General features: G+C 33.8%; 1 protein-coding gene across 3 annotated transcripts in view; it reads left to right on the top strand.

The window, feature by feature from the left end:
- Positions 1-21,561, top strand: part of WASHC3 (WASH complex subunit 3) — a 43,782-nt gene extending 22,221 nt beyond the window's left edge. For all 3 annotated transcript variants that reach the window (XM_036891450.2, XM_036891451.2, XM_036891449.2), the window contains 2 exons: positions 8,197-8,261; positions 21,319-21,561. In XM_036891450.2, coding sequence (XP_036747345.1) covers positions 8,197-8,261; positions 21,319-21,403 — 150 coding nt within the window. In that variant the 3' untranslated portion in view covers positions 21,404-21,561. The remainder of the gene's footprint in view (positions 1-8,196; positions 8,262-21,318) is intronic.
- The last annotated feature ends 299 nt before the right edge of the window (positions 21,562-21,860 follow it).

The following is a 21,860-nucleotide window of genomic DNA, read 5'->3' on the forward strand; positions in this document are numbered from 1 at the left end:
AGACAAGGGCATTTAGCAGAAAAATATTTTTAGCTTTTGACTTCATATCTTTCATTCCAACTTATTTAAATAATTCTTAATTCTTACTTTAGGAATTGTGACAAAAACAACAGTATTGTACTATTAAAGTTCATAAGGAAGCTTTTGAAGATAGATACTCACAGTGACAGTTTTTACACTTGCTGAAATGTGTGGTATAATCCTTTTGCTCCGATCCAATTATAATTTTTAGTTACCCAACTTTTATTTCTCAGTGCCCTTCCATCTTCTTTCCTACTGACCACCTTTGCCAAAAATAAAGAGACCTTGTGTAACAGTTTTCCAAATTGGTCAGGAGGAAATAATAGTGGCATAAATTAAGTACTTAGATTACTTAGATTTACTTACTTAGATTTACTTTTTTGAAATATTATGATTCTTATTTTATAAGTTTATCAGAGATTATGGTTAATTCATGGGAGGAAAAATTATAAAGACCAGAGGAGTAAATGAACCCTGATAAGGATATGGGCTCATTCACTTCAGGTAGAAGAGAAGTGTCTTAGAGGTTTTAGAGATCATCAACATGAGAAAGGCATTTTAGCATCATATTCTGACATAGTCTCAGATAGTATAAACATTCGTATTGGGGTGGACAATTCTGGTGCAGAAGATAATTTTTCTTGAGTGGATCACGGCAATATGAGATGCAAAAAAATACTTCATTTGTTAAGTTAACTTTTTGTAAAGATTATCTTACAATTTGAAAAAATGCTAATACTCTAACATTTAAAAGAAAATAATGTGATTGAATTTTATTGGAAAAAATGAATGAAAATTATCTACCTGAAGATCTCTACATCTCTTCTATTTGTCTTAATACTTCAATTTCAAAAAATAACTCCAGCTATAAATACATCTTACCAAAGTTTTTCATAATATGAGACAGCATCCCAACTTTTCTTTTGTCTTTTTCCTTACCCAAGTTCACAAATAACTTTCATTCAGTTAGTTGGTTAGCCCATGTACTGATTAACATTAATATCAAATTCAGTGCCTTTCCTTGTGGTCCTGTAGCCACAGGGACTGCCTAATCCTGGTCATCTCTCTTTAAAGGGTACCTTGGATCCCTAAGGGGATTGAATGAGAGACTCGTAACAAACCATTTCAGATACATTACTGCTATTGGAAAATTAGTTCGAAAATGAATCTTCGGTGGTTTCAATCAGTAGAATCATCTGTATAATTAATTACTAAAAATTCTATTCTTTATAGCTTTTATTGATATATTTGGAGATACTTCTTTAAATCCTTTTGAATAGGTACATATAGTAATAAGTTTTCAAAAACTGAACAGGATACCATTTGAACTAATTACACTTTTAGTTTAAGTAGTGAATTCCAAAATGATTTGCCATGGAAATTCTTTTGAAGTTTTTATTTCTAGAAAGTAGAAGTATAATTAAATTGTCAAAATTCTCACTAATACATATTTCAAAAAACAAGTATCATTTGAGTGAAAATGAGGTATAGCAAAGCTATAATGTAGTAAAGTATTCATAATGGAGTTCTAGCCATTAATTAACCTAGCAAAGCAAGTCTTTAAATTTTAGATACTACTTTTGTATTATAATGAAGGGAGGAAAATGGGTCTTCTACAGCACCAAGTTACTCATATCAGTGAATGCTTGAGTAGCTACAAATGCAAAGAAAATACCATGCATGTTTTTTTGGCCATTACACCTAATATTTATCATGGTACAAAAATATCCAAGGTAAAAATCAATCAAATGGGGAAATGGATGCACCTATATTTTGAATTGTCTTTAACAATAGAACCCTCACTTTTTGAAATAATTTCTTTCAAGGTTTTTCTTGATAGACATTTAGGTTAACTTTACTTCCATTCCTAAAAGATACAGATGAAACTGCTAACATATATTTACTTTATGAATAAAATAATAGTAACTGCCTAATAGCTTCTTGGGGCCCTCGTCATGACCAATATCATTTTGTCCATTTTATCATGTGATTTGTTCCTTAATCTTTAAAGATGTCTGATGGGTAGTCAGTGGGAAATAATTTCTTACTGTGAAACTGATCTCTTAAGATAATCATTGAAAAAGGAGTAGTTTACAGTAGCTCCATAGAAACCATTGTGTATGGTATAGTCAAGATTTGTTAGCCCCTTTTTTTCCTACATATGTAGGTTCAAATTAACTACGATTGGTGACAGCAGTCTTGGAGTTAATATCAGAATCTAGCACTTTCTAAGTCTGTACTATTCTTGAGAAATAAACCTTCCATTTTTTAGATAGATAGCCATATCCATTTTACTGTGATTAAGAAATTTATTTAAATTTGTTTTGTATCCCTTCACAAAAAGCTTCCAGGAAGATTTCATTGAGCATGTGTTTGCTTTTGTGTTGATTTGTTCAGTACATATCTGTTATCTATTATATAGACTATTTCATCTGAAAATTTTATTCTAAATATAGCACCCTATTAATACATTTCATAAAATACAATATAGATATTTTAAAGATAGCACCATTGAAAATCAGAAGGCAAAAAAATGGTTGAGTCCATTTCTCTATGTTAAAATTTAAGTAAACAGAGCCTAATGTGGAGGACTGACTGCCTTTTTCCAACACATAATACCTTTCAACTCCTACTCATTCCCTTTCACTACAAATAAAAAACTAATCCACCCATCAACTCAATAGATCTTTTCTTTATTGTTGACCTACATAGAGAAAAAAAAATTTTCTATCTTCACTCATAACTGAATTGTAATTCAAGCTCATGAACTGGGAGAAAATTCTAATATATAAGGAGCATAAGTTATCTTTGTTATTTTTAAAAAGGAAAGATTTTAGATTGAGTAAGAGGGTTTTTCCACCATCTAATCTACAACTTTAGGAAAATTTCAACATGGTTTATAAAGGAATTTAGTATCTTGAATTTCATTAATACAATAACAAATAAGTGTAAATAATATTGGCAGTACTAAAACCTTCAAACACTTTTGTGATATAAGAAACTAGTACTTAACTAATGTTGTCATAATTTGATTAGTGTGGCTTCTTTACACACTTTCTCCAGTGACGCAAATACAGACGTGATTTTTTGGAACATCAGACTTATGGCTGCCTTCTCTCTTCTTCATTACTTATGTTGGACAAACTGCCATTATCACTTGCCAAGAATAATCCCACAGTTCAGTAGACTTCAGTTTTGAGGTCTCTTGTGTCCTCCTTAGACCACCAGTAGCTTTGTCTCTTGGAGATCAGAAATTGCACACTTCTTTTTGATGTTTAACAAACCAGACTGTTCCTTAACCTCTAAGGAAGAATATGGCAAAACAAGAGATTTTCTAAGCAACATCACTGGAAAACAAATAGCAGCAAATCCCTTTGGAATGCATCCCTTGGAACAGAGACCAAATTATTTTTGTATCAAGCTTTATGAGATTTGTATTAATATGTGATTATAGTAAAGTCTCTAATATGGAAAATATTGTATGTATTTTCCTTTATCTGTATCCATAGATGACAAAAATGACTAAGACATACCAAATTTCGGTAATATTCTTATGCTGTAACCAGCTTCAAGAAACCAAAGGTAAAATGTGGAACTTTAGATTCAGGCTTCTATTATTATTATCTTATAACCAGTTCCGTGAAACTAGTGTTAAAATAGGGAGTTTATCTAATTCCACCAACTTCCTTGTCCCTATCCCTCTTCCTACCTACTGGCTCTGCCCAATACACACTTTCTTTGCTGTATTTTAGGAAACTCTCTTTTCTACCTCATTTTTCCTCCTTTCTGTTTTCTCGGCTTTGTAACTTATTTGTATAACCTTTCCAATGATATCCTGGAATTATGCTAACGTGTAATAAATAAATAACGTAGCTGAGTTTGTAGACCTTATACTGTAAAACCATAGTTAATAGAAACTGAGAGTTCTTTTTAAAAGAAGTATGATGTTAATTCTGCTCCTTTCCCCAATTTTCTTAAGTGTTTTTTTTTAGTGAAATGGTTTAAACTCCTAACTTTCCTTATACTAAACAGTTGAGAGGCATTAAATTATCAAGTAAAATTCCCAACTTTTGTCATTTTTAAGCAGTCAGCTTTCTCCTGTATTAAAAGTAAATAACTTGTGCTAAGAAATAATTACTAAGTACCTCTTTTTTAAACACCTCTCTCTGTCAAGTCTTAGTTTCAAGTAATATATTTTTAAAGTGGTGCAACTTTTAATCTCATGCTCACTTTATTCCAAACGGAAGAGTCTGTTCACATTGGAAGCTCCTACTTACGCAAGTAACTGCTTTTTTTTTCCCTTTCATTTATCCTTAAATTTCATAAGCTAACAAAAGGCCTGAAGTGTTTATCTTCTACCTTCTTTGTCTTCCAAACCCCCATATTTCACTTTTAACAATACCTTAAAGATTGGCCCTGGAATCATTCTATAAATGGTGCTATTCTAATCCATCTAATATTTAGGATGTATTTAGTGTCCATTGCGATATGAGTCTTAAGAATTGATATTTTACTAAGTTACCATATAAAATATTAAAGTTGTGAAAATGAATTTACAAATGTATCCGTAAATGGCAGGTGACTTCCTGGTAATCTGTAGATTTGAAAGAAAGCCTTTTCCCAGCCTCTAATTTAGCAAGCTGTGGAGAAGCTAGACTTTTCCTCCTCCGTGGCCACAATAAGAAATTGTGGTTGTTGAAGGCATTTTATGATTCTTTGTGTGACTTTTTTTCTGGAAATTTCTAAAAAATAAATAAAAGTTAAAACTGTACTATATTTTCTGAAGTTTAAAATGGGGATTATACTTAATAATTACCTGTACTTAATTTGTCAAGATATGTAACATCTCTATTATAGACTTACGGTCATTAATTTTGAAGATTCTTCATTATGTAATTTATAATCCATTTGACACTCATATTTTTCATACGCATACCTGGACTTAAATGTATACTTTATTGGGCGAAATGTAAAATAAAATCCGCATTTTGGGGAGGGAAGTAGCTGGACAAGTAAATATTTGTTCTTAAAAAAAAGTTTGTGACAATTTATGTATGGTAGGTTATGTAAAGATTTTGTGCATTCCAAGTCTTTGTGTTTTTCATTTTAAATAAACTCCTATCTCATCTTCAGGACTCATCCCTGTGAATCCTTTGCTGGTCCTGAACTCAGCCCACCTTTCCTTGGGTCTAACATTGCCTGTTAGTTAGGCCTGTGTTACCAATTTCATGATTATACTGTGATCATCTGTCTAGCATGTCTGTTAGACTGCACTCCCTGAGGACAGGGGCAGATTATCTTTTCTCAGCAGAAGGCACCATGCTACCATAGTGATGTTAAACACTAAGGTATCGAATCATGAGATCAGAATTCTACCACTAACCCAGTAAATTTACTCCTATCTGAAACCAGAAGACACTAAGGGATGACTGCAAAAGAAAATGGGAACCCTTACTGGTTTGGTGCCTGGAAACCTCAGGGTGGGGCTCTTAAGTAATTGAATTGGGTCATCAGTGCTCCTACAGGGCTTCTTCTGTGCCTTAGGTTCAAAATTGAATGTCACAACTGGCTAGTGACATCAGAGGGCTGAAGGGAAGAGTATGCAGCAGTAAAAGAGAGATGATTGTGCTGTTTGCCATGTGGCTCCTGTCTAGCTTATCCCTTCTGCCACATGGAATGAAGAGATACGAGGGAGAGGGTCCCAACTATGTGTACAACCTTTAAAGCACAGTCACTCACTTATTTGAAGATGATGTAACCAAGGTCCTCACATTTAACACATGACAACCATGTTTCCTCATCTTTTGGGATGGTATGAAAAGGAGTAGTTGACAGAGACTTGATCACTTCTTGTCTTAGAATCACCCACCTATAATAAGTGAGCTTTCAAAAAATATTTATCCATCAAATCAGTCCCCTTTTCAAGTAAATTTGTATTTAATTCTGACATACACTTTTCTTAACTGTTTTGATGTTCTTATCCTGAACTTTGAAATTCACATGTTCCCAATGTTTTTTTGACTTACACACTTTTACGATTATCATTACTTAGTGTTTGTATTGGTATAGAGAAGAGGTATAATATAGTCACAGGAGAGTTCTCGAATTCTGTTTGACCTTTGTGCATAATGTATCCAAGTAAAGTTGGACCATTTGCTTATAAAAATAACCATTAACATAGCTATACTTGAGAGTAGAAAGCTATGAAATCTTTATTTGAAAAGACATGTATTCTTTTTGTTGAGTATCCACTTGTACCATCCCAGCCAAGGCTTTAATCATTTGAGTTATCAAAGTTTTCTTTCTTTTGGTGATAAAAGGAGAGTTGAGAATATGATATCTGGCTTCTATATAGCAGAATTAGTAATGGATAAGCTTCAGTGATTTAATGTGGGCTTATGTGTATTGGATAGCATTTACTCCATTAAGTCAGTTAAAATTATACCTTATGAGATTATTCAAGTACTATGCACATAAAAATATAAAAGCAAAATAAGAGCTATTTTAAATAATGATAATGAGCTATCTAAAAGGTCTTGTTTTAGGTGGTATGTGGTGATATATAAAGGAGGTTTTTCCTAGCTTCTGTTTCTTTTTAATTTTTTTCATTTTATTGATAAATAATTAGCATACCATTGGTAAATTTAAGGTACACAGCATGATGATTTGATTTACATATATTTGAAAGGATTACTACAAAGATTTAGTTAACACTCACTATCTCATACTTTTTTTTCCTCCTCTCACCCACCAATAATAAGGAAAAAAAAATTCTCCTTGTAATGAGAACTCTAGTAATCTACTCTCTTAATGACTTTCCTGTATATCATACAGCAGTGTTCACTATGCTCATCATACTGTACATTATACCTGTAGTACTCACTTACATTATAACTGGAAGTTTGTACCCTTTGACCAGCTTCCTCTAATTCTCTACTGTCTTCTCTGGGAACCACAAATCTGATCTCTTTTTCTATGGGTTTGGTGATTTGTTTGTTTTAGATCCTACATATAAGTGACATCATACAGTATGTGTCTTTGTCTAACTCATTTCACTTAGTAAAATGCCTTCAGGGTCCATCCATGTTCTCATAAAGGGGAGGATTTCCTCATTTTTATGGCTGAATAATATTCTTTTTTATATATATTCTACAACTTCTTTATCCATTTATCCATCGATGGATAGTTGGGTTGTTTCTGTGTTTTGGGTATTGAAAATAATGCTGCTATGAACATGGGGGTGCAGATATTTTTCAAGTTAGTATATTTGTTTCCTTTGGATATATTCCCAAAAGTGGAATTGCTGGTTATAAGGTAGTTCTATTTTTAATTTTTTGAGGAAACTTTATACTGTTTTCTGTAATGGCTGTACCAATTCACAATCCTACAGACAGTGCTTAAGGGTTCCCTTTTCTCCACATCCATGCTAGCATTTGTTTCTCTTGTCTTTTTGATGATGGCCATTCTAATAAACATGAGCTGATATCTCATTGTGGTTTTAATTTGCATTTCCCTGATGACTACCATCTTTTCATGTACCTATTGGCCATTCATGTATCTTCTTTGGAAAAAGTGTCTACTCAGGTCCATTGCCCATTTTTTAATGGGGTTATTTGTTTTTTGCTATTGAGTTGTATGAATTCTTTGCATATTGTGGATATAATGCTTTATCAAATATATGGTATGCAAATGTTGTTTTCCCACTCCATAGGTCGTCTTTTCACTTTATTGATGATTTCTTTTGCTGTACAGAAGCTTTATAGTTTGTTGTTGTCCCCCTTGTTTTTTATTTTGTTGCTTGTACTTTAGGTGTGATTTCCATAAAGTCATTACCAAGACCCACATCAAGGAGTTTTTTTCCTGTTTTCTTCTGTGAGTTTCATGGTTCAGGTCTTAAGTTGAAGTCTTTAATCCATTTTAAGTTAGTTTTGGTGAGCAGTGTAAGAGAGGGGTCTAGTTTCATTCTTTTACATGTGACTGTCCAATTTTCAGCACCATTTATTGAAGAGACTGTCTTTTCTCCACTGAGTATTCTTGGCTCTCTTGTCAAATATTAGTTGACCATGTATGCTTGGGTTTATTTCTGGGCTTTTGATTCTGTTTCATTGGCCTACTTTTTGGTTTTTACGAAGGAGACATATTTAACAAATCAGTTGTCTTCTGTCTTTTGCTTAGGGTGTTCCAGTGATGGCAATAAGAAACAAAATGATATCGGAAGGATTAAACCCAGATCTTCTTGAGTAAGTAATTCTCCTGATTTGATAATATTACTGCCAAGCTGTTGAATTTATCAAATTTATCAAAATATTTCAAGGACTTTATTTTTTCTTCGGTACAATGTTTTAAAGTTGAGAAAACCTCCTTCAAAATAGTGTATCTGCTGTGTTACAAAAATGAAAAATCTATCCTATGCTATTTTAGGATTTAGAAAAACCAGACTTTACACATTTTAGGAACAGTTTCAATAGATGAATCTATGTATCCAAAAGAGATGGAATTTTATGACAGTTTTGTTGCATGGCAGTAGTGTCCACAAGAAGCAGTGGTTTCTTCCCATGCTACCTTTTTCTTTTTTTTTTTTTTTTAATTATCAGATTTTTGTTCAAGACCTTGTTTAGGAAATATAGCATGATCTAAATTGAGTCAGATGGAGAAATAAATGAGGTGAAGCCACTAAAAGTCCACATTAATGGTTATTATGAAACTAGATACCTGTTTATGTGAGTTTTATAAAATATTTTTTGAAAATGCTAAAAAACTGTGGCTCAGAAATATGATAATAAGTTACTCCATCCAAGCAAACCTGTTTACATACCTTATCCTAGATAAGATACATCTTAATAGATTATTTAGAGCTAATCAGTTTTACAATTATTTGGATATTTGTAAAGAGTCTTTCCCATTTGGGATTTTCATCACTCCAGTGTATTTAGCTGTGTTATCTAGGCATTCACACTGTGCAGGCAGTATACTTTGGAATTTTTCTTGGCTCTCAGCCCTTCAAGAAAGTGTTTGCATATTGGAGGTAAAACACCATAAAACAGTCTTTTTCTTATATTTTATCTTCCAAGATGTGAAATATAAGATTTTTTTTAAGTCTGAAATAACAGATTTCCAACATAAATCTACATTTAGTATATATCCAAGTAGCAAATAGCTCAAGTACAATGACATAGATTGGTAATTTGGACTAAAGCTTCTCCAGGATATTGGCCATTTGTTTTAGAAATTGTTTTTGACACAAACTTTACAAATAGATGGATTACAACATATATTTTAATGTGAATTGAACATATAGGTCTAATCTATTTCAGTACTCATTGGGATATATATTATAAATATAATTAACCTTGACCATGACCTCTTTTTTGCTTCTGGAAATACACAGTAGACCTTCTATAATAACAGAGAGCTAAAATGACCTTTAAAATTGGGATTTTTCTCTCTCGATTAAATGTAATAAATGAAAAACTAACAGTCCTCATCAGCATATGTGGATATCCCATCTCTGTACCCGCTACTGGCTTCATTTCATCCTCTGTCCAGCCTAAACCTGCTTCATAATCCTTTGCTTCAACTAGCTACCCACACCAGCAACTTGAAAACCATCCTTGACTTTGCCTTCTTCCCTACCCCTTACTAATGTCAGTCACTGTGATTTCTCATTTTTAATATCTCTCACATCTGACTGCAATGTCTCCACGTCATTGCTGTTGAGTTCAAGCCCTCATCATTTCTCACCTGCGTTATTATACTAGCTCCTGATTTGTTTTCTTATTCTCTTTCAATCTGTCACTAAAGCTTTAGTGGATCTGTTCAACTGCATTCTTACTTCAGATCTTTCTGTGATTCTCCACTGCCTTCAATATACAGTCTCATATCTTAGAATTGCATGTAAGTGCTTTTTTTTTTATCAAGACCCAGATTCTCTTTTTTGCCACCCTTGATACATCCCACCCCCTGCAGCTGCAGCAAACTGCTTACAGTCCTCTGACTGATTCCTTTTCCTATTCCCTTTTGGTATCTTTGGAAGTTTTTTTCCCTCTCCAAGGAACTCCCTTCTCCCACCTTACTGGCCTAATTTCATATTCTTCAAGACTCCATTTATGTATCAGCACCTTAAAAAGTCCATGGATAATGACCAAGGGGAGAACCCCCCAGCAACTGCAGTTCTTCCTTAATGTATCTCACTCTGCAAGTTTGAGGGCATGTCATTGTCTGTAAATGTTGAGAAACATTGAATTGCATGGTGGTGCCAAGTTGCAGGGTAGAATTCCAGTAATGGTTAACATTGTCATACAACAAAGTAGCTCTTCAACCACAGCCTGGAGCCTAAATTCTGACCCATTACCTCATAGAACATGCCATTGGTCATGAGGGTTGTAGTCCGAGTGACTCACTATAACCTATCATCAGTACTATAAAAAAACCAGCTCCAACTACATTTAGTTAGATGTGATAAGTGAAATCAGCCACCTTGTTAAAGAAAAATTCTGGCACTTTGGGAATCGTGTTTACATAAAAGTTAAGGAGCCTCACTTTGGGAGAAAAGCCCTAGATCAGATGGAGAAGAAAATGTGCCATCCAACAGAACAGTGTACTTTTATCTAGAATCTTAGGTACATGTTAAATCTCAGCCAAGAACTTTCAGTAAATACTGTTTTGGTTTCTTTTTTCTTTTAAAGTATAAAGATATGCTTTTTTTATTAGCCTGAGGTAGAAAGACTCATATAGCTGTTCTAAGAAATAAGCTAGATCTCTCTGCACTGAGCAGAGTTTTACTAATATAGAAATAAATACTGGTCAGAAAGTACATTGTCACTTGATTCACTTGTGCATATAAAATTTTGGAAACTAATTGTACGTAATTTTAAACTAAAATAGTTTACATGATAAGGGAGAAGAAAGCCTGTTTTCCTAGAAAAATGAATATCATTTAATTTTAGGAACTATACCCAGCTGAAGAAAATGCCTGATAATTACCAAATAAATAGTATTTGATTCTTCTAAGTGATTGTTTGTTTTTAAAAGTCCATTTTTAAAAAAATAACAGTTGTGCTTATATAACCCAAAATTAGTCCTGTTTAGCTTATAAAAGTTAGTTTTCAATGCCACTGAAGAGATATGTGAGAAAATACCTTTGTCACCATCATAATCAAAAGAGTTTAAGGGGAAAGAAAATGGGAATTTTTAAGGTTACTCTTTTTAGTTTTGCATTCAGAAATGCAGAACAGGTAAATTTTTTAAATTAATGAATAGATTTTCTTACCAAGAAAAAAGTTTCTCCCCTGTCCTGTTTTGTGCTTACATTTATGTCTCAGAACTAAGGTTACTATTATTACTTATTAATAACTGCTCTAGGATACATAGACTAGTCTTGGACCTGCCCGGCAAGAGATGAACTTCATAATGGTTAAGGCCCAGGATAATGCTAATTTAGGAATGGTCCACTTTCTGGGATTCAGATTCTGCCCTGCCACTTTTCTCTCTTATGACCCTAGGCTAATTACCTAATCTCTTTGTGCATCAGTTTCCTCATCAGTAAAATGGAAAATAGAAGAGTTCATCCTTCAAAGAATCGTTCAGACTAAGTAACAGAATGATGTAAGCACTTGGCACAGCTCTGGACAAGCAGCAAATGTTCAGTAAATGTTAGCTGTGATTCATGAATGTTTTAATGGAGGAGTATTTGGTAACTTCTAAACAATTGGATTTACCAGGCTTTTTGGTCACAACTTGTTTGTAATCCTGCAATGCCTGAATACCATTGTGTTTTCAACAAAAACATACTTAAAACTAACAGAGTATTTGTCCCTCTGAATTCTACTGTTTTTTTTCAAACTGAAAAATCTATATTTTAAACTTTGCAGTAAGGAACAGACTTCTGAAATTGAAAACTGGTCACACTTAGTATTAGTGGGAGGGTACAGTTTGTAGCTTTTTTTTTTAGGTAAAATTGGTATACAACATTGTATGAATTTCAGGTGTACAACATTATGACATCTGTATCCACTATAAAGTAATCACCACTAAAAGTTAGTTACCACCGTCACCACACAGTTGACCCCCTTCACCCATTTCATTCAACCCCCAATCACCTTTCCCTCTGGTAACCACCAATCTGTTCTCTGTATCTATGAGTTTGTCTTTGTATTGCTTTGTCAGTTCATTTGTTTTGGTTTTTTTAGATTCCACATATGAGTGAAATCATACAAAATTTGTCTTTCTCCTTGAAATAAGTGACTTATTTCACTTAGCACTTAAAGGCACATCATGTTGTTGCAAATGTCAAGGTTTCATTACTTTTTATGGCTGAGTAGTATTCCATTGGTTTACTGTGCTTCACTTTATTGTGCTTCACAGATGGTGCGATTTTTACAAATTGAAGGTTTATGACAACCCTGCATTGAGCAATTCTTTCAGTGCCATTTTTCTAAGAGCATTTGCTCACTTTGTATCTCTGTGTCACATTTTGGTAATTCTCACAATATTTCAAACTTCTTCATTTTTATTGTATTTGTTATGGTGATCTGTGATCAGTGATTACCACTCATTGAAAGCTCAGGTATGACTAGTGTTTTTAGCAGTAAAGTGTTTTTTAGTCAAGATATGTACTTTTTTTAGACATAATGCTATTCCACACTTAATATATTATGTAAGTAAAACTTTTTTAATGTAAATACACAGCATATTTGTTTTGTTTGGGTAAATACACGGAAGTGGAATTATAAATCATATAATATTTCTATTTTTAATTTTTTGAGAGACCTTCATACTGTTTTCTATAGCGACTATACCAGGTTACATTTGAGAGTGAGCATCCCTTGTCTTGTTAATAATCTGAGGAAAAAAGCTTTTAGCTTTTCACCACTGAGAATATTAGCAATGGGTATGCATATATGGCCTTTATTATATTTAGCTATGTTCCCTTCATACTAACTTTGTTGAGAGTTTTTATAAGTGGATGTTGAATTTTGTCAAATCCTTTTTCTGCATCTATTGAGATGATCATGGGATTTTTATCCTTCACTTTATTAATATGGTCTATCACATTGATTTGTAGTTGTTGAACACTCCTTGCATCCCTGGAATAAATACCACTTGATCATGGTGTGTGATCCTTTTAATGTATTGCTGAATTCAATTCACTAATATTTTATTGAGGATTTTGCATCTATGTTCACCAGGTATATTGGCCTGTAATTTTCTTTTGTGTGTGTGTGTGTGTCCTTGTCTGGTTTTGGCATCAGGGAAATGCTGGCCTCATAAAATGAGTTTGGAAGTGTTCTTTCCTCTTTTAAAAGAGTTTGAGGACAGGTATTAAATTCTCTTGGAATGTTTGATAGACTTCACCAGTGAAAATGTCTAGTATTGGACTTAACATTTGTTGCAAGTTTTTCAACTACAGTTTCAACCTCCTTACTAGTAATTGGTCTATTCAGATTTTCTATTTGTTCATTTTCAGTCTTGGAAGATTACGTGTTTCTAGGAATTTATTCTTTCTAGGCTGTCCGATCTGTTAGCAAATAATTATTGTTAGTGGTGTCTTATAATCATATGTATTTCTGTGGTATCAGTTGTAACTTCTCTTTCATTTCTGATTTTGTTAGAGCACCCTCTCAGTTTTTTTTCTCAGTCTGTCTAAAGACTTGTCAGTTTTATATATCTTTTCAAAGAACCACCTCTTAGTTTCATTGATCTTTTCTGTTCTTTGTTTCAATTTTGTTATTTCCTCTCTGATGTTTATTGTTTACTTCCTCTGCTGACTTTGGGCTTCTTTTGCTCTTCTTTTTCTGTTTCCTTTATATATAGAGTTAGGTTGTTTGAGATTTTTCTTGTTTCCTATAGTAGGCCTGTATTGCTATGATCTTCCCTCTTAGAACTGCTTTTGCTGCATGCCAAAGATTTGGTATGTCATATTTCTGTTTTCATTTGTCTCTGGATATTTGTTTCTTTATTTCTTCTTTGATTTCTTTGATGACCCACTGGTTGTTCAGTAGCATATTGTTTAATCACATCTTTGTGTTCTTTCCAGGTTTCTTCTTTGATTTTCAGTTTCATACCATTTGGTTGGAGAAAGTGCTGATGTGATTTCAGTTTTTTTTAATTTATTCAGACTCATTTTGTGGCCTAACATGAATCTCTTCTGAAGAATGTTTCATGTGCACTTGAGAAGAATATGTGTTCTGTTGCTTTTGGGTGGAATGTTCTTTAAATCTATTAAGTCTATCTGGTCTAATGTATTGTTTAAGGCTGATGTTCCCTTATTAATTTTCTGTTTAGATGATCTATCCATTGATGTAAGTGGGTATAGCATATTGATTTGGCTGTAAACAAAGCATTTCATTGAGTTCAAGTTACTGTGCAGTCATTGAACAGAACCAGCTCAGTTGGCATTTGTCCTGGAGATAGCTATTCAAAAAGCTTTATACCCTCCTCCCAGACTGGAACAATGATGATTATGGTTGCTAGAAATAACAGTAACCACCTCAGCTAACTTGTCATTGAGACAAGAGGGGATTTATTAGTGCCAACCAAAAGAATACTAGAAAGCAAGAAAACTTTGTTAATTATATTCAAGGTGCATCCAGCAGATTTTCCTGCCATTAAAGGGAATTCCTTATGTGCCAGTGATCTTGGTCTACCTTCTGCTACGCAACAACTTAATGGCTTAAAGGTTGGGCTTTGGCTTGTTGAGAATAGAAAAGATCTCAATTCCCCAATTAGACAATTCCAAAATTAGATTTTTTTTTACTGGTTCCATTTTTGAGTTCTTGTTGAGCTGGCATCCCATTCAGTATAATTGTCAGTCCTCAACTACTCGTTGGCAAACTGGCTAGAAAGTAAAGGACAGGGAAAAAACAATGTGAAAAAATTGTGGTTTGTCCACTATTGGAGACCTTGATGACAAGTGAGAGAGAGAATAAAAATATCAAAGAGGTGGTGTTAAAAAGTAGTTGTGGTCTGCCCATGTCTAGCAAGCAAGAGATAGGGGAGCCTCTGGGAAGTAAAGAACCCCAAGATAAACAGCAGAAGCCTGTCACCTAGGACAGCTGGCTTTCTTTTTCATTATGGTATTAGGCAGTCAACTGTTTCCCTAACCACAGGAATCTACTTACTGCAACAAAGGACAAGATATGCTTGTGCTGATGGGCATTCATTCATAAGAGAAGGGCCAAAGGACATGTAGTTTGAGTAAATGTAATACTGAAATTGCTAGTAGCTATTCAGTAGCTACTATAATATCAAAGTCAAAATTGTCACTTTTTTTTTTTAACTACTCCAGAGGTCTTTGTATAGTTAATGCAATCTCAGCTCAGGAATTTAGTGTTTTGCTTTTTCCTTAAGACCACATATTGCCATTTCATAGCACTCTGACAGGAAACCACTAATGGACAAGAGTGTCATGTGACATTGTAACTTTATGTGTACTACAGTTCATATTGAGAAGTAACTTAGAGATAACTGCTGCATTCTTTCCCACAACTTCCTACTCAGCAATATTTTTACTAACAATGTTTTTGGCACTTAATGTACTTTCAAGTCAACTATTTAAGTTTAAAGAAAATGAGAAGCATTTTTAAACTATATTTATCTACATAAATAAATGTTTTTTTTCCAAAAAATATTTATATGATTTTGTGTCCTCCAAGTATCTATGGTTTTAAACACAAATATATATATCAATTTAATGAAAACAAATTAAACCAAGGATATTGATATTTTAGGACTCTTTTCATGTTCAGGATCACAGAAACCAAACTACCTTAAGCAAAAAGAGAAGTTACTGACTCACATAGCTGAGAAATCTAACTAGGTCAGGATCAAGGGGCTTATTGCCCTCAGTGCTGGCTGGCATGCTGATAATTCTTTCTTTCCTGGCACCTCATTCCACCTTTCTCCTTAATGTAATAATCTATTTTTCTTGTACTATTGGTGAACTTCCTCCTAAAAGCCAAAGTATTAGCACTTGGAGGCTTTAATAGTGCTCGTTGAGCCAGTTGAGTGGAAAGAGAACCCATTCTCCAAAATCCATAGCTCGTATCTACGGAGTCATTCTGATTGACCCTGCTTGGGTTACGTGCCCCCTTTGAATTAGTCTCTCTTTCCAGGGGAGGAGATTCTTATGATTGGCCAGGCCTGGATTATATGACTAAAACAAGGAAGGGTACAGAATAACTTGTTTTATTGTGCTTCACTACTTCAAAGATAGTGCATTTTTTACAAATTGAAGGGTTATGGCAACTCTGCATTGAGCAATTCTGTCAGTACCATTTTTCTAACAGCATTTGCTCACATTGATCTCTGTGTCACATTTTAGTAATCCTCACAATGTATCAAACTTCTTCATTACTAGTATATGTCATGATGATATATGATCAGTGACTATGTTTCACTGAAAGCTCAGGTTACTAGTTAGCCTTTTTAGCAATTAAGTGTTTTTGAATTAAGATATGCACTTTTTTCTAGACATAATGCTATTGCACACTTAATAGACTAGTGTAAATGTAACTATTATATGCCCTGGGGAACCAGAAAGTTCATTTGACTCAGTTTATTGCAATATTAGCTTTATTGCAGTGGTCTGGAACTGAACCCACAATATCTTCAAGGTGTGCCTGTATAGGGAAAGGGTGAGAGCGGTAGGGGTTGCGGTTGACATCCGTGTTTGATTACCGTAAAGGGGAGAAACGTGGGTGTCAAAAGTAACATACATGCACAACATTGGGCGTGCTAGAAAAGTACTGATTTGTATATGTGTAATCCTTCTCCTTTTCCTTTCCAAAAATTTGGCTCAATTTTAGTTAAGGACAACCTAGTAACTTCTTTAAAAATATGTGTTTTTAAACATATTCAGACTTAGTAATGGGTTTAAAGTTAAACGTCTAAAAATTTGCTCCTATTAAAATAGACTTTTGCTGATAATCTTGGTGACACAAATTATAAAAATAGGCTTATTAAAATGTAGCTACCAAGCTCATAGGTTTTTTCTTGTAACCACTAAACTTTGAGTTTTTTTTTTTAATTTAAGATACATCATGAGCATACTTCTGACTTTATTTTTCTGCATCTTGCTGATACCCTTTTTTCTAGTGATTTACTTAGGAGATGATTATAAAGTCCTCATTTCAAAATTTTATTAGTGAAGTGTGTTTCCTTCTAATTTTGAGAAGCTATACTTTAGGCTAGTAGTTTACAGTAGCAACCTTTTCAAACATGTCTTTAAAACCTATTTCCATGAAAAACAACTTAAAACGAAAGGTTCATATATATAGGATCAAGCAAGAGCAATTCTGATCATAATATAAAAAGCCAGATTTCTCTTCCCCCTAAGAATATGAATACCCAGTCTGGAAATGATGGTATTGTTGTGAGTTTTATTATTACTATTAACATTCGTGTAAAGCTTTATAACTTATAAAGTGCTTTCATACATAGTATCTCATTTGACTCTCATGATTTCTTGAAGTTTTTCCTCTTTTTTATGTCCAGAGAGAACTAGTATGTACTTCTCTTTTCTTTTCATAGCAATTCCAATTCAAAGAACGATAAAATTTATTTTAAAATTAATGAGGACAGATAATAAAAGTATTAGCAAGGATATGAAGAAATTGTATATGTTGGTAGGAATCCAAAATGATGTAGCTGCTATGGAAAACAGTATGACAGCTCCTCAAAAAATTAAGCATAGAAGTACCATATGAGGCAGCAGTTCCACTTCTAGGTACAAACCTGAAAGAAGTGGAAGAAGGAACTCAAACATTTATTTGTATACCCATGTTCATAGCAGTATTATTCACAATAGCCCAAAGGTGGAAATCAGATGCTCATCCACAGGTGAATGAATAAACAAAATGTAGTATGTGCATACAATGAAATATTATTCATCCTTAAAAAGGAAGGAAATTCTGATACATGCTATTAACATAGATGAACCTTGAAGACATTATAATGAGATAAGCTGATCACAAAGAGACAAATATTATGTGAGTCTGCTTATATGAGCTACTTAAGAGTAGTCAAATTCAGAGACAGAAAGAATAGTGGTTTCCAGGGTCTGGAGGGGGAGAGGGGAATAAGGAGTTACTGTTTAAAGGGTACAGAGTTACTGTTTTGCAAGATGAAAAGAGTTCTAGAGAGAGTTAGTGGTGATGATCATATAACACTGTGAATGTACTTAAATTACTGAACTTAAAATGGTTAGGTACACTTAAAAATGGTTAAGGTTATATGTTTTATGTCAATTTTACCACTACAAAAAAAAATGAATGAGGACAGATAATTACAACTGTTGGCAAGGATATGGAGAAATCAGAACTCTCATAAATTGCTGGTGGAAATGTAAATGGTGCATCCACTGGGTAAAACAGTTTGGTAGTTCCTCAGAAGTTAAACATGGAGTCATCATTGACCCATGAATTCCACTGCTAGTATGTACTCAAGAAAATTGAAAACATGCATTCACACAAAAATCTGTACATAGGTGTTCATACTGGCATTATTCATAATAGTCAAAAATTAGAAACAACCTAAATATTAATCAGCTGATAAATGAACAAGCAAACTGCAGTATGTCCATACAGTGGAATAGTATTCTGTATTAAAGGTACTGATAAATGCTGCAACATGGATGTACCTTGAAAACATGCTAAGTGAAAGAAGCCAAACAGAAAGGTCAAATATCCTATGGTCCCATGTCTGTGAAATGTCCTTAATAGGAATATCTGTAAACACAGAAAAGTAGATTAGTGTTTGCTGGAAAGTGAGGGTAAAAAAAGGAAATGGAGGGTGTCTGCTAATAGTGCAGTTTCTTTTTGGAGTAATGAAAATGTTCTAGAAGTAGATAGTAGTAATATATACTATAAAATACTGATTTCTACTCTAAAATGGCAAATTTTGTGGTATGTGAATTATATCTCAATTTAAAAATAAATGCTTAAGATTGTTTAGTTTAGTTGGGCAATTTCATTGAAAGTTTACATTTCATATAACTTCTTTCCATCCTCCACTTACTGCTGCCAAATGATTGATCTCATGTACTATTGTACCCCAATTACCTTTCACTCTAGCTGCCAAATTACTTATAGTTCCCAAATGCAGCATGCTGCACCATTCCCTTTTATTTTCTTCTCTCAGAACATTCTCATCCCCACTTATTCCTACCTTTTCTGTTTCTGGCAAACTCCTACTCATATCCCAAAACCCTTCACAAGTCTCCACTTCTCTGAGGTCTTCTCTAGCCAACTTAGTAAAGTGATTTACTTCTTTTCACACAAGTATTGTTAGCACAACTACATTTGTGTGTATCACACTGTGTAACAATAAATTGTTTGCATTTCTGTCTTCCCCACTTAAGTATCAGCTTCTTCAGGGCAGGAACTACTTGTTACTCATCTCAGTATCTCTAGCATCTAACAGTTCCTGGCAAATAATAGGTTGATGATGAGAATAATAATAATAATAATAATAATAATAATAATATAATAATAGATAACATTTATTTAATGCACTTAATATATGCCAGATATTATTCAGTACACTTTACATTGAGTAACTCATTTTAATCATCACGATAATCCAATCAGTTAGTTGGGTACAGAATGATTAAATAACTTTTCCCAAATTGCCAAACAAGTAAGTAGAAAGGCTGGGATTTAAATCTAGCAGCCTGGCTCCAGAATCTGTATTCTTAATCACTACACTATAGAGCATCACATAAACTAAAAAATGGTTACACCCATAAATTAATTTTATAATTTGACTCCCTTCTAGGCCTAAGTAGCTGTTATCCTTTTCTTAAATAGCATTTGTTTCAGGGGAACTATGTTCATTGTTTTATTTGCTTGAGTTGCCATAAGTACTAGTATAATTTTGTTGTAATATTAAGTAATTCCCTCAGGTAATTTTTTCCTTCAAAACAAAATGAAGACAGTAAGAAATCACCTATGTAGCAAAGAGAAATTTACTGGGGGAAATGTGCCCAATATCCATGCCCAGTACTTCTAGAGTTCTTGCTTCTGTGGAGATCAATGAAGGCTGTGGTCCCATGTTAGTAATCAGGCAGATGGAGTATCAGTCAAAGCCTAGAAATGCTGTACCCAGCTTTATAGTTTTACCGTATTGAGTACATGTCACTTCCTCATAGGCATAATCTAAAATTGTACAACAGAGCAAATGGGTTTATGTGTTTGACCCATTGCAAGGGAGAATTTCTCTTGTTTTGTAGCATGACAGATATGGTAGTAAAACTGTAAGCCAAAACTCAGCCATAATTTTTAATAACCAAAAGTAAATAGTAGACCATACATTTTCTTACTTTAGTAATAGTAATTGTATTTGTGGCAAAGAAGAGTTTTATTTGTTGGTGTCCTAAATATTTAATAAGAATCAAAGAGCCTGAGGAAGAAATGCCTGGTAGTTTTTAATTATTAAAACAGAGTAACTATATTAATCTTCCTTTCCCTTTTATTTCCCCCAAAAGACTACCTTACTTGCTTAATTTACTTTCTTGGAAAGAGTGATTAGAGGCTGAGTGATAGTGCTACCATATTGATTAAATGATTTACTGATGAATACTATCGAGCCATCTAGCTGTTTTAATGACACCATCAAAATTTCATTTGATTTATTGTTACACATCCTTGCAAAGTTGGACTTTAACCATTCTCACAGCTCCTTATTGTGCCTAGGGAATCTCTGAGACATTATTTTTACCCAGTCATACTTTTTATATTCATTCTCGGAAGATAAAACCTCTAAATGAAAACACTGAACAAACATTAAGGACCTTCTTTGACCAGGCACTCTGCTCCTCTGGGAAACTTCCATATTGCCTGTGATTCTTAATAGCAATTTTTGAACTCTCTTCCATTTTAAAATTTCTGCCTGAAGGTTTTCTTTTCTTTCCATTTCTAGCTTCCCTTCCCCTGTATCTCCTGTGTGCTTGGAGGCTGCAAGGATTTAGCACTGGTCCTGACAGCCTCTCCAGATCACATCTCTGTCTATGGTTGGGTCTCCTTGGTAATGAGAAGCAGAAAGTGCTGAAGTAGCACACTCTAAGGATTGGCAAGAAAAACCATGCTGTGGCCTGTATAGGGATAGCACTTAATCCCCATGGTGCAGGAGAAGCCAAAGAGAAGCATGGTGTGATGGAGAGCAGGACTTTCCCAGTTAAGGACACAAACTTGGCAGATTTATTAGCAGCAATATTCTAGGGTGAACCTAATTTACAGTTAGTGAGTACTTTTTTTTCAACTGAAAAAAGCCTTTAAAAATTTCTTCCTTCTTTTCTTTCAGGAGACCAGATGCTGCAGTGCCTGATGGCGAAGGTGAAAAAAATACAGAAGAAAGTTCAGATAGTGAATCTTCTTTCAGTGACTGAGTTTAATTTTGATAACAATTACATATGTGTGTAGGTGTACATTTACATTCTATATGAAAGAGAACCTGAGCTTGGACACTTAGTTATAAAAACATCAAATAGCCATATATCCACCCGCAGGCTTCCTGTGTTAAAAAAAATAAAATGTTTATAACCTGGCAGTATGTCTTGTTACTCAAAAAAAAGGACCCTGAACTGAAAGAGAGAATAGCAAAGCCAAAGTAAAGGGCAATTAATACTACATATATTGAGATGGAATTCCATGGATGCAGTGACCATTTAAAACGAAGTCAGTGTGAACTTACAGTGACCAAAAATAGTCTCAATGCAAAAAAAGTGCATTTGGCTGTGTGAATTACTCAATTTTTGTGAATGTTTTAGCATGAAAAGTATTATGTGCATTTGCTAAAGAAAATTCTGGCAGAAAGTAATACTGGCTTTAAGTTTTCTATGACAA

Source organism: Manis pentadactyla, chromosome 10, assembly GCF_030020395.1.
Source record: "Manis pentadactyla isolate mManPen7 chromosome 10, mManPen7.hap1, whole genome shotgun sequence".
NCBI classification, from domain to species: domain Eukaryota; kingdom Metazoa; phylum Chordata; class Mammalia; order Pholidota; family Manidae; genus Manis; species Manis pentadactyla.